The sequence below is a fragment of the Salmo salar genome, chromosome 03, assembly GCF_965601325.2.
Source record: "Salmo salar chromosome 03, fSalSal1, whole genome shotgun sequence".
NCBI classification, from domain to species: Eukaryota; Metazoa; Chordata; class Actinopteri; order Salmoniformes; family Salmonidae; genus Salmo; species Salmo salar.
The window spans coordinates 59,343,267-59,360,399 of record NC_138293.1 but is presented as its reverse complement, the minus strand read 5'-3'; the positions used below and the strand labels follow the sequence as shown (position 1 = coordinate 59,360,399).

The 17,133-nt window shown below is 42.3% G+C and overlaps 1 protein-coding gene across 1 annotated transcript; it reads left to right on the top strand.

Moving 5' to 3' along the window:
- The first annotated feature begins 9,716 nt into the window (after nt 1-9,716).
- On the top strand, nt 9,717-15,579 carry LOC106600976 (guanine nucleotide-binding protein G(I)/G(S)/G(O) subunit gamma-T2). The gene is made up of 3 exons (XM_014192788.3): nt 9,717-9,874; nt 14,781-14,870; nt 14,994-15,579. The coding sequence occupies exons 2-3, from the start codon at nt 14,787-14,789 to the stop codon at nt 15,120-15,122; spliced, it is 213 nt and encodes a 70-aa protein (XP_014048263.1). The 5' UTR covers nt 9,717-9,874; nt 14,781-14,786; the 3' UTR covers nt 15,123-15,579.
- Nucleotides 15,580-17,133: the final 1,554 nt, after the last annotated feature.

Sequence of the window (17,133 nt, the reverse complement as noted above, 5' to 3'; positions counted from 1 at the left end):
ACAGTCTTTGCTGTGTAGAATAGAGAATTGAGTGCAGATCTATATATTGCATTTCTATCTGGAAAACTGTATCAGTTATAGCGGTGCCTCAGATGAAATAAGCCGCCGTTCTTCATTCATTATCAATGGAGAAAGCTCACAACTGAGGAGGACAGCAGAGAGAGGGATGGTGGGATTTGCGTGAAGCATAAACACAATCAGAGGTTCAAGCACTCGCCATAATCAGCAGGTTAGGAAGAGTACACAACCATTCTAGGAGGCACTCTGCCATAAATGTGCTCATTTGATCTTTTCCAGCTCCAAACAGCGTGGTGGCGAGTCAATCTGCAAATCTAAACTAGGCAAGCAGGGAGGAGCGCACATAACAATACAGGCTCCAGACATCACAATCCAGGCAAAAAGAAACCCATGAAACAAACAAGTTACACACACTCATAAACACACAACCTCGTGTGATGGATAGCTGTCGGCTATATTAGCCATGACTTACCGTTCTTTGTGCAGCTTCAAATGTCGAACAAAGTTGTAATTTTCTTCCCGCATGTTTTGCAAGTTGCAATCCTTTTTTTTGTTGATACATCGTCGTCTTTATATCCGAAAAATAATAATTTTGGGTATCATCTTTCCAAGTGCTCCATCTGAATTCACCCACCGACGTTCCTCTGCACTGCCATGCACTATTTGACTGGCTGCTGTCCGATTCAAACTCTAATCCGTTAAATGAAGAGTTGATGCACTGCACACTTTTTAAAATAGCATCATTTTTAATATTTGGGCTTGGGGAGGGTATCAAGTCAGGTCAAGTCATAAGGCTCAAGTCCAAGTCAAGCCACGAGTCATTGGTGTTAAAGTCAAAGTCGAGTTGCAAGTCATCATGTTTGTGACACGAGTCTGACTCGAGTCCAAGTCATGTGACTCGAGTCCACACCTTTGTATAATACTGTACGCTTTCTTGAATTTGTTCTGGATTTGGGGACTGTGAAAAGACCCATGGTGGCATGTCTGGTGGGGTAAGTCTGTGTGTCAGAGCTGTGTGTAAGTTGACTATGCAAACATTTTGGTATTTCCAACACATTAATGTTTCTTATTAAAAGAAATGATGCAGTCAGTCTCTACTCAACTCTTAGCCAAGAGAGTCTGGCCTGAAGAAGAGCAAAACGTGCCACTCTGTTCTGGGCCAGCTGCAGCTTAACTTGATCTTTCCTTGCACCCCTGGACCACACGACTGGACAATAATCAAGGTTAGAAGAGTAGAGGGACTACATTACATTACATTTAAGTCATTTAGCAGACGCTCTTATCCAGAGCGACTTACAAAATGGTGCATTCACCTTATGATATCCAGTGGAACAACCACTTTACAATAGTGCATCTAAATCTTTTAAGGGGGGGGGGTAGAAGGATTACTTTATCCTATCCTAGGTATTCCTTAAAGAGGTGGGGTTTCAGGTGTCTCCGGAAGGTGGTGATTGACTCCGCTGTCCTGGCGTCGTGAGGGAGCTTGTTCCACCATTGGGGTGCCAGAGCAGCGAACAGTTTTGACTGGGCTGAGCGGGAACTGTGCTTCCTCAGAGGTAGGGGGGCCAGCAGGCCAGTGGTGGATGAACGCAGTGCCCTTGTTTGGGTGTAGGGCCTGATCAGAGCCTGAAGGTATGGAGGTGCCGTTCCCTTCACAGCTCCGTAGGCAATCACCATGGTCTTGTAGCGGATGCGAGCTTCAACTGGAAGCCAGTGGAGAGAGCGGAGGAGCGGGGTGACGTGAGAGAACTTGGGAAGGTTGAACACCAGACGGGAGAGCTGCCCTGCGGTACACCACACTTTACATGTTTGGCATTAGAGAAGCTTCCATTAAAGAAACCCTTTGAGTTCTATTAAATAGATAGCTCTGAATCCACAATATGGCAGAGGTTGAAAGCCATAACACATACGTTTTTTCAACAACAGGTTATGTCAATAATATCAAAGGTTGAACTGAAATCTAACATTACAGGTCCCACAATCTTCTTATCACTTTCTTTCAACCAATCATCAGTCATTTGTGTCAGTCCAGTACATATTGAGTGCCCTTCTCTATAAGTATGCTGAAAGTCTGTTGTTAATTTGTTTACAGAGAAATAACATTGTTTTTGGTCGAACACAATTTTTTCCAACAGTTTGTTAAGAGCTGGCAGCAAGCTTATAGGTCTGCTGTTAGAACCAGTAAAGGCCGCTTTACCACTCTTGAGTAGCGGAATTACTTTGGCTTCCCTCCAGGCCTGAGGACAAAGACTTTCCTCTAGCTCAGATTAAAGATATGACAGATAGGAGTGGCTATATAGTCAGCCACCACCCTCAGTAGCTTTCCATCTAAATTGTCAATGCCAGGAGGTTTGTCATTATTGATCGTTAACAATAATTTTTCCACCTCTCCCACACCAACTTTACAAAATTAAAATTTGCAATGCTTTTTCCATCATTCTTTATATCATTGATCTTGGCTTCATAATACAGTTTCTTCTTCTTTTTGTCGAGTTTAGTCATGTAATCTCTCAATTTGCAGTAAACCAGCTAGTCAGATATGCAGCCAGACTTATTAGTTACTCCTTTTTGCCCCATCTTTTTCAACCATACAGTTTTTCAATACCTCATCAACCCACGGAGCCTTAAAAGTTCTAACAGTCAGTTTCTTAACAGGTGCATGTTTATCAATAATTGGAAGAAGCAATTTCATAAATCCATGAAGTGCAGCATCTGGATGCTCCTCATTAATCACATCAGACCAACAAATATTTTTAACATCATCCACATAAGAGTCACAGCAAAATCTTTTGTATGATCTCTTATATACTTTAGGCCCAGTTGTTGGAACTTTGCCTTTCCTGGGTATAGCCACTATATTGTGACCACTGCATCCAATGGGTACGGACACAGCTTTAGAACAAAGTTCTACAGTATTAGTAAAAATGTGATCGATACATGTGGATGATCTTGTTCCTGTAGTAATTGTAAAAACCCTGGTTTGTTGATTAATAACCCGAACCAGATTACAGGCACTGGTTGCAGTGAAAACCTTCCTCTTGAGCGGACAGCGTGATGAAAACCAGTCAATATTCAGGTCCCCAAGAAAGTAGACCTCTCTGTTTACATCACATACACTATCAAGCATTTCACACATATTAGTTAGATACCGACTGTTAGCACTTGGTGGCCTATAGCAACACCCCAAAAGAAAAGGCTTTAGATGTGCCAAATCAATCTGCAACCACAACACTTCAATAACACTTGACAAAAGATCTTCTCTAAGCATTGCAGGGAAATGGCTCTGAATATGTACAGCAACCCCTGTCCCATAAGCATTTCTGTCTCTTCTATAGATGTTCTATCCTTGTATTGCTACTACTGTATCATCAAATGAATTATCTAGGTGAGTCTCAGAAATGGCTAATATATGAATGTTATCTGACGTTATCAAGTTATTGATTTCATTAACCTTATTTCTAAGGCTACATATATTAATATGAGCTATTTTCAGCCCTTTCCTGGGTAGCTTATCAGAGACAGACATAATACTGAAAAGAGCAAACAAAGCAAGAAAAAAATATATACATTCAGCTGTCCATTAATCAATTGGTGTGTGTGTGTGTGTGTGTGTGTGGCTGCGGGTTGAAGTTATGAACTCATAGGCTTGGCTCTCTCATCCCTTCCAGGCTTGGCTCTTTCCAGTACAGCTACCTTGTCTTTGAACCTCAGGAACTTGACCACTATCGGCCTATCACCTGGGCTGGTGGTGGGTTTCCCAGTCCTGCGGGCACGCTCCACCTCAATCTTCCTGTGGTCCATCTTCAATTTCTCCGAGATCATTTCCCTCACTTTGTCCTCAGACTCCGTCCAGGTCTCATGTGGAGATTCTGCAATTCCGTCCACAACCATGTTGTTTGGCCTCGAGATAGTCTGATTTATCCATCATTGTTATCATGGATTCACACACAGAACTGATGTCCTCTCTCAATGACTTACAGATTGCTGTCATCTTGCCGTTCTCCTGTTTCAACTCATCAGGGTGACCCTGGGAAAACTGTAAACTGTTCTTCAGGTACTGGACCTCTCTGGGCAGGTCGTCCGTTCTTTTATTAGTTGAATCTACACTTGAAACTATTTTGTTGTTGTTGTAACATCTGCTTGTAGGACTCTTTTTTCCATTTAAAAGATCCTTCATGTGTGATAGAGAGACACCACTGTCCTCAACGGTACTCCCACCGTCTTTGGCCTTTGTCATGGTAGCTAGCAACGTAGGTTTACGCCGTTACTCCTCGCAGTTCCAGAAAGGGCAGGTCAAGTGGGTGAAAAATCCAGCTCTTTGGTGATTTTCCAGTACCCATGTTGGAGAGTCTCCGGTCACCTAGTAATTTTCCAATGCCCATACTATTTTGTTTGGAAGTAGGAAGAAGAAGCAGTATAAGGTTAAACATAAGACATATGTAAACAGAATGAAGGTCGAAAGACTATGGAAGTGCAGGAGGGGTCCAACACAGAGTTAAGCATTAGACATAAAGAAACAGAACCAAGCGATATCTATGTGAATAAGCTAAGTTGAGCCAACAAAGACTATGGAAGTGCAGGTGTGGTCCACTACAGAGTTAAGCATTAGACGTTAAGAAACAGAACTAAGTGGTATCTATGTGAATAAGCTAAGTTGAGCCAACAAAGACCAGACTGTTTGAAGCCATCCAGAATCTAGTCAAGGCAACCACAGGGTACATGGTGTCACGACTTCCGCCAAAGTCGGTTCCTCTCCTTGTTCTGGCGGCGCTCGGCGGTCAACGTCGCCAGTCTTCTAGCCATCGCCGATCCATTTTTCATTTTCCATTGGTTTTGTCTTTGTTTCCCACACACCTGGTTTTCATTTCCCAATTACTGGTCATGTATTTAACCCTCTGTTTCCACCATGTCTTTGTGTGTGATTGTTTATTGTTCAGGTCGGTACGTTTCCGGCAGTTTTTTTCCGGGTGCTGTTTTCACCCATGCTTTGTGGCAACCGTTATTGTTGGCACATTGGTATTGTTACTTTGTGCTATTTCTTAAGTAAAGTGTGTTGTTCACTCATCTCTGCTCTCCTGCGCCTGACTTCATGCACCAGCTACACCCACCGCCTGACACATGGGTTAATCATTTCCAAGTCACATAGACCTGAACTGGTGTGGGACAGTGACTATGCATTTTTACCAACCAATACAGGGGCCACAAACTATGTACAGTGAGGGAAAAAAGTATTTGATCCGCAGCTGATTTTGTACGTTTGCCCACTGACAAAGAAATTATCAGTCTATGATTTTAATGGTAGGTTTATTTGAACAGTGAGAGACACTGATCTGACCTTAATGTGCTTCTTCTTGAGCCACTCTTTTGTTGCCTTGGCTGTGTGTTTTGGGTCATTGTCATGCTGGAATAACCATCTACGACCCATTTTCAATGCCCTGGCTGAGGGAAGGAGGTTCTCCAAGATTTGACGGTACATGGCCCCGTCCATCGTCCCTTTGATGTGGTGAAGTTGTCCTGTCCCCTTAGCAGAAAAACACCCCCAAAGCATAATGTTTCCACCTCCATTGTTGATGGTGGGGATGGTCTTCTTGGGGTCATGGGCAGCATTCCTCCTCTTCCTCTAAACACGGCGAGTTGAGTTGATGCCAAAGAGCTCCATTTTGGTCTCATCTGACCACAACACTTTCACCCAGTTGTCCTCTGAATCATTCAGATGTTCATTGGCAAACTTCAGACGGACATATATATGTGCTTTCTTGAGCAAGGGGACCTTGCCGGTGCTGCAGGATTTCAGTTCTTCACGGCGTAGTGTGTTACCAATTGTTCTCTTGGTGACTATGGTCCCAGCTGCCTTGAGATCATTGACAAGATCCTCCCTTGTAGTTTTGGGCTGATTCCTCACCGTTCTCATGATCATTGCAACTCCACGAGGTGAGATCTTGCATGGAGCCCCAGGCCGAGGGAGATTGACAGTTCTTTTGTGTTTCTTCCATTTGCGAATAATCGCACCAACTGTTGTCACCTTCTCACCAAGCTGCCTGGCGATGGTCTTGTAGCCCATTCCAGCCTTGTGTAGGTCTACAATCTTGTCCCTGACATCCTTGGAGAGCTCTTTGGTCTTGGCCGTGGTGGAGAGTTTGGAATCTGATTGATTGATTACTTCTGTGGACAGGTGTCTTTAATACAGGTAACAAACTGAGATTAGGAGCACTCCCTTTAAGAGTGTGCTCCTAATCTCAGCTCGTTACCTGTATAAAGGACACCTGGGAGCCAGAAATCTTTCTGATTGAGAGGGGGTCAAATACTTGTTTCCCTCATTAAAATGCAAAACAATTTGTAACATTTTTGACATGCGTTTTTCTGGATTTTTGTTGTTGTTATTCTGTATCTCACTGTTCAAATAAACCTACAATTAAAATTATAGACTGATCATTTCTTTGTCAGTGAGCAAACGTACAAAATCAGCAGGGGATCAAATACTTTTTTCCCCTCACTGTATATGTATTGGGGAAACATGGTTGTGTTCATTAAAATCTATTGGAAATGTACTTGGGAACGTATATATGTAATAAATGTATTCTTTTTTATAGTGGACCTGTGGTTGCACCACCAATATAATCTAACCTGAGCCAGATGTGGGCATACACAAGCCAGAATGAATTTATAAAGATAATAGTGGCGCATGGCCAAGGGGTGTTACTCATTTACATAGAAGGGAGGGAACATGTCTGATGGAAATGTATAAATACTGATGTTTTGAACAAGAAGAGTGAGTTCTTCCATGGAATTGCTTGGCTTTGTTACTGTTTGTAACAAAGTCTATTTGAATTCACAAGCTCCGGTATCTGAGAAATATTTGATTCAATATTTCCATGACAGTCACAGGGAAGATTGAAAACAACAAACAGCAGTGATCTAGACACCCACAAAGCAAGGACAATCCGCGGTCCCAGCCACAATGGCTAACTGCGTCGCGGGCTGCGTTCAAGAACACCCCGCTACCTTGATATGCAGCTAGCTAGCCGCTAGGCTAGCTGCCACGCCAAATAGCAGCTCAAACCTTTCCTTGGTCGGCAGGATCACTGGACAGAGACTACCAGTCCCAGCAACTGATGCCAACTGTGTTGCGGGATCTAAACTAAGAAGTTAGCTAGCTACCAAGAACTTTCCAATACACTTTCAAACAACAAACTTTTCAAAACAACAAAACCGAGCTCTTCCTTGTTCTAGGTGGTGTCAGAATGTGGTGCTGTCTGGTGCTGTCTGCAAAGGAATCAGTGCAAAAGAGGTTCAACAGGTTTAAAACAGTTCTTTCAAAGACAATTTGGGGTGCCCCTTGTGTACATATAGGCCCCTTGTGTGTAAAGACCCCTAACAACCTGTAGATCATTAAATCTGCATAGCTGAGAATTTTTTTTTTAAGTGTTAAACAGTTTCTTCAAAAACACTTCACACACATGCACACATCCCAAGAAACCAAGCACTCTTGTGTAGAGAGAGAGATAGAGAGAGAAACAGCTTGGGGAGACAGAGAGAGAGACAGAAATTTCATTAAAGGTATAAATTACATTTTCTTTCAAACCTTTTATTTTCTTCAAAATCTTTAGTACAGAAATGCATACATATTACAGTTATTAAAACGTTTACTCTGCAATATTAAACATTAACCCTAATGTTATTTTACTAAACCTTTATATAGATCATACATATCTGTATTACACATACATATTATTATTACACAACACTTTTGCCAATAAATATTTATATGTATAATTATAAAAAAAGTAAGTATACTCAAGTCCTTGAGTATTTTCCTCTGCTTGTAAACCCATAGCTTGTAACCTGACACCTCCTTATGCAACCAAGACACACACACACACACACACACACACACACACACACACACACACACACACACACACACACACACACACACACACACACACACACACACACACACACACACACACACACACACACACACACACACACACACACACACACACACACACCCCTTAGCCCGCGACGCAGAGGTCCAGAAAAAGAGCTATTTAATTAATGGAAGGTAAATGACATTTTCTTATAAACCTTTTATTTTCTTAATAAACTTCAGTACAGAAATGTATACATATTACAATTATTCAAAAAGTTTACTCTGCAATATTACACTATCAGCCTAATGTTGTTTTAATAAACCTTTGTATAAATCATACATAAATCATACATATTATTACACGTACATATTATTACACAACAATAAATATTTATATGTATAATTATAACTTTTTTATGTAAAAAAAAAAAAAAAATCCTCTGCTTGTAAACCCACAGCTTGTAACCTGACACCTTCCCATGCAACCAAGACCCACACAGGTTAGGGTAAGGGTTAGGTTTAGGGTTAGGTTTAAAATATTTTACTCCACCCCCCAAAAAAATACTCCACAAAAAGCCTGACATTTCATGAAAATAAACTGTGTGTGTATGTGTGTGTCCGCTGTCTTTTTGTGTGTGTATGTCAGCTGCAATGTGTATTGTAACACAGTGGTCACGCACTATTCTATTTTAGTTTACCCCCCCACACACACACAAACACATACAAGAGGAAGTTACAGGGTTCAGTCATTAATCTAATGGATTAAAACGGACAAGACTCAAATGGGATTGGGAGGATTTGACTCAGGAAGCATTCTGTCTCTGGGCTAAAAGGGTTGGTCAGGGGCAATCTGGGGCAATCTGGGATTGATACACAGTTTTGGATTGTTGATATATAGCCATTGATTTTTGAAGAATATCAATAATAAATGCCTCATGAGATTAGTTCAACTGTCTTTCTCCATCACAATCCAAAATATTTGATTTTTAACTAAATTATTTGTAATTATGTAATTGTAAGATTCAAAACATGGGTAAAACTTTAATTTTGATCAAATAGATCAAGAACTGACCATCTATACATTTGACATTGTTACATTTCTCCAGCCCTACAGATGCAGGATCTTAATTTGAGCCAGTTTGCTACAGCAACAAAACAAGAGTGGTTGATACAATTTCCGTTAGGGCAAATCAAGTTGGACATTTTAAAGTGAAAATTACAGTTTGCATTTCTGGCTGTGCAGAAAAATTCTCAACAACAAAAGACTGATCAAATTAAGATACTACATCTGTATATGTCGATCCTACATATCTATCTGTCTGAGATTGCTCCTTTAATAAGAGATGACGTGGGGCCAGATACCAAATGGGACAGGCCTCAGGTTCAGATGGGACAGAAGCGGACGACCAGCAAGGTCACTGTTAAGAGGCAAAACATGTGAGGGATTGGAATTGTTTGAGCAAGTGAAGTCCATCACAAGGTCTGTAAGTGGGCAGTTTTAAAATTATTTCCTGGTCAATCAGAATGCTCATGTCCGTGTTCCATTTCAAACTTTTTTTCTCCCGTTTTGACCTCTGGGAGTGACCCAGGTGAGAGTGGAAGTTGCTCATAATAAGCATAGATCTAGGGCCAGTTTAAACTTTGAAACCCCATGATAAAGTTCAGGATTGGCATTGCTGATCCAGGACCTGGGGTTTGGGAGCATTTGGCTGAAGCTGATACTCTATGTCCTCCTGTGATACTCAAAGGTAATTTGTGATTTGAGGTTGACATTTGGCGCAGCTAATTATAATAGACTAATCTGATTAGGAACGGGTGGGGGGGTTCTGTACAAGAGTCTCCTCCAAATCTGTCATCGTGCCATCTGGAGAACGCCCTGAAGAGGAGAGTTGAGGAACAGGAGGGAGACAACCCGATCACAGTGTTCCCATAGAGGGCGAGAACCTACACTTTCCCTGCATCGACTGTCCCCACAACCAATAGGTGAGTGTCGGACCGGGGAGAGGACTAACTACAGTCTTGGCCATTAGCCTGGACCAGTGTTCAGGGAGATTCTTGCTGAACTGAGCAATTCACTCAGTTAAATGTCTGCATTTAGAATGTCTTTTTCGATTTTTTATTGAGGGATGGATTTTTTTAATTGACGGGAGTCAACAAGCCATACTACTAAAATGTAGTATCAAAATTCGAATAGGATCAATTAATCGATGTGTTTGTATAATTGACTACTCTGAGTTGTTTTCACTATTGTTAGACATAACTCAGAGGTCTCTTTTTATACTCATAGGCCATATCAATGTCCTTTTTGGGACAGAAATGAATGGATGAATGCAGTGTGTGTTTCCTCAGTGTGGCCAGAAGTCACAATGTAATAAATCTGTTGTTTGCACCACCCACTGTCACAGTGGCTTCCTTACCTGTTATAATTGGTAGTTTTGTGTTTGGCTGGTTGCCTTATTATGTTGTCACAGCGTGTTGGTAGAGGGTAGGACTGAAGTAGTACCCGACAAAGAACACCAACCACATAGCCTTCATGTATTTCCAAAGTTCAGTTGTATGACAGATTATTTTAGGATAGGGAAGAGTCAACATGCACAAGCCCATGGAAACAGACATGTCAATAGTTCATTGGTTAGTTCATACAGTCGGATATCTAAGGCTCCCATTTTGTAGGCCAGCGGATTCATTTCCCTCCCCAAAAAATATAATATGTACTGTATATATTTTGGAACTCAGTCGGGGTATTCTCACATCCTCATGGCAAAATGTGTAGAATTGCAGGAAATGAACTCTACAACTTAAAAAATGTCTCTCTACTATCAAGTGACCAGCGAGCCACTGCGGCCCCTCATGATCAGTTCAGTTCAGTTTTTTGTGGTCAAATCAAATCAAATCAAATGTATTTATATAGCCCTTCGTACATACGCTGATATCTCAAAGTGCTGTACAGAAACCCAGCCTAAAACCCCAAACAGCAAGCAATGCATGTGAAAGTAGCACGGTGGCTAGGTAAAACTCCCTAGGAAAAACTCCCTAGAAAGGCCAAAAACCTAGGAAGAAACCTAGAGAGGAACCAGGCTATGAGGGGTGGCCAGTCCTCTTCTGGCTGTGCCGGGTGGATATTATAACAGAACATGGTCAAGATGTTAAAATGTTCATAAATGACCAGCATGGTCAAATAATAATAATCATAGTAGTTGTCGAGGGTGCAACAAGCACGTCCGGTGAACAGGTCAGGGTTCCATAGCCGCAGGCAGAACAGTTGAAACTGGAGCATCAGCACGGCCAGGTGGACTGGGGACAGCAAGTAGTCATCATGCAAGGTAGTCCTGAGGCATGGTCCTAGGGCTCAGGTCCTCCGAGAGAAAGAAAGAAAGAAAGAGAGAATTAGAGAGAGCATATTTAAATTCACACAGGACACCGGATAAGACAACAGAAATACTCCAGATGTAACAGACTGACCCTAGCCCCCCGACACATAAACTACTGCAGCATAAATACTGGAGGCTGAGACAGGAGGGATCAGGAGACACTGTGGCCCCATCCGATGAAACCCCCGGACAGGGCCAAACAGGCAGGATATAACCCCACCCACTTTGCCAAAGCACAGCCCCCACACCACTAGAGGGATGTCTCCAACCACCAACTTACCGTCCTAAGACAAGGCCGAGTATAGCCCACAAAGATCTCCGCCACGGCACAACCCAAGGGGGGGGCGCCAACCCAGACAGGAAGACCACGTCAGTGACTCAGCCCACTCAAGTGACGCACCCCTCCCATGGACGGCATGGAAGAACACCAGTACGCCAGTGACTCAGCCCCTGTAATAGGGTTAGAGGCAGAGAATCCCAGTGGAGAGAGGGGAACCGGCAAGGCAGAGACAGCAAGGGCGGTTCGTTGCTCCAGCCTTTCCGTTCACCTTCACACTCCTGGGCCAGACTATACTTAATCATAGGACCTACTGAAGAGATAAGTCTTCAGTAAAGACTTAAAGGTTGAGACTGAGTCTGCGTCTCTCACATGGGTAGGCAGACCATTCCATAAAAATGGAGCTCTATAGGAGAAAGCCCTACCTCCAGCCGTTTGCTTAGAAATTCTAGGGACAATTAGGAGGCCTGCGTCTTGTGACCGTAGCGTACGTGTAGGTATGTACGGCAGGACCAAATCAGAAAGATAGGTAGGAGCAAGCCCATGTAATGCTTTGTAGGTTAGCAGTAAAACCTTGAAAGCAGCCCTTGCCTTAACAGGAAGCCAGTGTAGGGAGGCTAGCACTGGAGTAATATGATCAAATTTTTTGGTTGTAGTCAGGATTCTAGCAGCCGTATTTAGCACTAACTGAAGTTTATTTAGTGCTTTATCCGGGTAGCCGGAAAGTAGAGCATTGCAGTAGTCCAGCCTAGAAGTAACAAAAGCATGGATTACTTTTTCTGCGTCATTTTTGGACAGAAAATGTCAGATTTTTGCAATGTTACGTAGATGGAAAAAAGCTGTCCTTGAAACAGTCTTGATATGTTCTTCAAAAGAGAGATCAGGGTCCAGAGTAACACCGAGGTCCTTCACAGTTTTATTTGAGACGACTGTACAACCATCCAGATTAATTGTCAGATTCAACAGAAGATATTTTTGTTTCTTGGGACCTACAACAAGCATCTCTGTTTTGTCCGAGTTTAAAAGTAGAAAGTTTGCAGCAATCCACTTCTTTATGTCTGAAACACAGGCTTCTAGCGAGGGCAATTTTGGGGCTTCACCATGTTTCATTGAAATGTACAGCTGTGTGTCGTCCGCATAGCAGTGAAATTTAACATTATGTTTTCGAATGACATCCCCAAGAGGTAAAATATATAGTGAAAACAATAGTGGTCCTAAAACGGAACCTTGAGGAACACCGAAATGTACAATTGATTTGTCAGAGGACAAACCATTCACAGAGACAAACTGATATCTTTCCGACAGATAAGATCTAAACCAGGCCAGAACTTGTCCATGTAGACCAATTTGGGTTTCCAATCTCTCCAAAAGAATGTGGTGATCGATGGTATCAAAAGCGGCACTAAGATCTAGGAGCACGAGAACAGATGCAGAGCCTCGGTCTGACGTCATTAAAAGGTCATTTACCACCTTCACAAGTGCAGTCTCAGTGCTATGATGGGGTCTAAAACCAGACTGAAGCGTTTCGTATACATTGCTGGTCTTCAGGAAGGCAGTGAGTTGCTGTGCAACAGCTTCTTCAAAACTTTTTGAGAGGAATGGAAGATTCGATATAGGCCGATAGTTTTTTACAATTTCTGGGGCAAGATTCGGCTTTTTCAAGAGAGGCTTTATTACTGCCACTTTTAGTGAGCTTGGTACACATCCGGTGGATAGAGAGCCGTTTATTATGTTCAACATAGGAGGGCCAAGCACAGGAAGCAGCTCTTTCAGTAGTTTAGTTGGAATAGGGTCCAGTATGCAGCTTGAGGGTTTGGAGGCCATGATTATTTTCATCATTGTGTCAAGAGATATAGTACTAAAACACTTTAGTATCTCCCTTGATCCTAGGTCCTGGCTGAGTTGTGCAGACTCAGGACAATGGAGCTTTGGAGGAATACCCAGATTTAAAGAGGAGTCCGTAATTTGCTTTCTAATGATCATGATCTTTTCCTCAAAGAAGTTCATACATTTATTACTGCTGAAGTGAAAGCCATCCTCCATTTGCGAATGCTGCTTTTTAGTTAGCTTTGCGACAGTATCAAAAAGAAATTTCGGATTGTTCTTATTTTCCTCAATTAAGTTGGAAAAATAGGATGATCGAGCAGCAGTGAGGGCTCTTCGATACTGCACGGTACTTTCTTTCCAAGCTAGTCGGAAGACTTCCAGTTTGGTGTGGCGCCATTTCCATTCCAATTTTCTGGAAGCTTGCTTCAGAGCTCGTGTATTTTCTGTATACCAGGGAGCAAGTTTCTTATGACAGATATTTTTAATTTTTAGGGGTGCAACTGCATCTAGGGTATTGCGCAAGGTTAAATTGAGTTCCTCGGTTAGGTGGTTAACTGATTTTTGTCCTCTGACGTCCTTGGGTAGGCAGAGGGAGTCTGGAAGGGCATCAAGGAATCTTTGGGTTGTCTGAGAATTTATAGCACGACTTTTAATGCTCCTTGGTTGGGGTCTGAGCAGATTATTTGTTGCAATTGCAAACGCAATAAAATGGTGGTTCGATAATCCAGGATTATGAGGAAAAACATTAAGATCCACAACATTTATTCCATGGGACAAAACTAGGTCCAGAGTATGACTGTGGCAGTGAGTAGGTCCAGACACATGTTGGACAAAACCCACTGAGTCGATGATGGCTCCGAAAGCCTTTTGGAGTGGGTCTGTGGACTTTTCCATGTGAATGTTAAAGTCACCAAAAATTAGAATATTATCTGCTATGACTACAAGATCCGATAGGAATTCAGGGAACTCAGTGAGGAACACTGCATATGGCCCAGGAGGCCTGTAAACAGTAGCTATAAAAAGTGAGTGAGTAGGCTGCATAGATTTCATGACTAGAAGCTCAAAAGACTTTGTAAATTGAAATTTACTATCCTAAATGTTAGCAACACCTCCGCCTTTGCCGGATGCACGGGGGGTATGGTCACTAGTGTAACCAGGGGGTGAGGCCTCATTTAACACAGTAAATTCATCAGGCTTAAGCCATGTTTCAAAGAGTAAGATCTGGGTTCAACCCACTAAAGCACGTTGTTGAAGACAACGTGTTGTTCATTCACAAATCCAAAAAGGATTTAGATTCATTTTAATCTTTATTGACAAGCAACAAGATAAGAGTTACTTGATATAGCATGGTGAATGTTTGATGTTTATTTTGTGTGCCCTCTCTCATTGATCCTCTCTCCTCCTTCCTTCTCAGGGAAAGATGGCTCGGGATATGTCAGACATTGACATCCTTAAGATGGAGCTGGAACAGCTGAAGAAAGAAGTCTCGACACCCAGGGAGCCTGTACGTAGCATCAATGGGTCCATAAAGAGAAGCTCTGTAGCATTACAAAGGCATCAAAGTGAACTGATACAGTCCCATTGAACTGAATTAGAATGGCTTGTTGACCCTCTCCGTTTCTCTTAGGTGTCCAAGACATCCAAGGACACCATGGACTGGTGTGAGGCTGCGTCTGGTACCGACCTCCTGATTACAGGCGTACCAGATGATAAGAACCCCTACAAGCCTGAGAAGGGAGGCTGTATAATCACCTAGCCAGCCCGGGGACAAACAGCCCCAGGCGGGACACAGGGAAAAACATTAGATTTTTTTCTCTCCAGTTTCAGCCTTTTCAGCACTGTAAAGAGTGATACATAGCTGCAATAAGTTTGCCATGTGTTCCTATGTGAGTACAACATGAGAGACGTCCACTAGGTTAGCCAGTTTAGGACAACACAACATGCCACACTGACTAGGCTACACAAGGTCGCCTGAGGTCACTGGGAGCTGAGGAGGAGGAGATTTATCCAGGGACAATTCAGGGGATTAGAGGGATCACTTGGTTACGATGGTGTCCTTCCTTTCTCCTTGATGACCTATGACCCTACCCTCCTCACCTGTCAGTTATCTCTGGCGGTTCTAGAGCTACCAAACAGGCTCTGGAATGTTCCAATTGCACCCACCGCTGACTGGCCTTTGTTTTGCTTGTAAATAAACTGTATCTAGCACAGCAGTTTCTTTGACGTCTTTTGGTTCTCTCTGTGACTTCTCTCGTGTTTTGCACCTCATATGAACATGGATCCTCTCATGCTACAAGTATCCCATTGATTCAATCAAGTTGTAATGTACGTTTTAGAAATCAACATTTGTATCAGAAGGTGGGTTGATGTGTGATATATATCACTGTGAGCTGATACAGTCCCATTGAACTAGAACGTGGAATTGTAAGAATTCAAACTCTTTTTCAGTCACACTTTATTTGGATAATCCCATACTGATGATCTACAGATTGTTTGTTGATAGTATGCTAATCTCTTGATATCCAACAGCTTGCTAAGGTTGCAGTTAGGGTTTGAATAAGGGTAAGGGTTAAGGTTAGGGTAACAGTTACCTTTAGGGTTAGGATAAAGGTTAGGGTTAGTAGACAGTTAGTTGAAATGTTGTTGAAAGTGGTCCGACTGTGTCCTCTCCTGGAGGTGGGCCGCAGTACAGCCACTACTGATGAGTTCACATGAGGCCAATTGACTGATTATTGTTTGTGCTATCTTAAGGACCTGACTGAAGGGGCAGCGTGATTATGAGCCGGAGACTATGGTGAATTCCAGGACAGTAGGAGTCCCTGTTATAGGTTCGGCTCAAGCTGTTGGATTGGCGTGTGAACTCCCAATACAGTTTCCTTCTTTTTGTTGAAGTCACGTCTCTGCGTCTCATTTCGTGCTGTCCCGCCCAGGATTCCGTCAGTGAATAGGTACGGCCTTTCACAAAGTTATTGAACTACAAAGCATCTACCATTTGGGTCTCTGTGCTTTTGGTTTGATAGTTTTCTAGTTTTTTTTCCTTATAATTTTACAATCTGCATCAAACCAGTTGTCATCTCTCTCTCTCTCTCTCTCCTCGCTCTCTCTCTCTATGAATGGCAAAACTACTGTTGCTAAAGCAGTGAGATAATGACACCAACATGGTGTCTTAATCAATAGGGTGTTGGGCCACCCTCCCTCTATTAGAGGGATGCGACGCCATTCTCCACAATAAATTCCATAATTTGGTGTTTTGTTGATGGTGGTGGAAAACACTCTCAGGTGCCGCTCCAGAATCTCCCATAAGTGTTCAATTGGGTTGAGAGCTGGTAACTGAGACGGCCACGGCATATGGACGGCCACGGCATTTGGTTTACATCGTGCTCATCAAACCATTCAGTGACCACTTGTGCCCTGTAGATGGGGGCATTGTCATCTTGGAAGAGACCACTCCCATAAGGATATAAATTATTCACCGTAGGTTGAAGTTGATCATACAGAAGGGCTGTGTATTTATTTGTGTCTACCTTACCCTCTAAAGGGATGAGAAGACCTAAACCATGCCAGGAAAATATTTTTTATTAATATAAAGTTAAATAAATAAAAATAGTAATAATAATATGATAATATAAAAAGCATTTGGTTTGATAAGTAAACAAAAAAGAGGAATATATGAAAGCTTTATTTCCAAAACGCTATATCCACCAATTTTTCATATTTGTGTTTTTTCATCAGATATTATTGCTTATTCATAGATTTTAAACAAATAC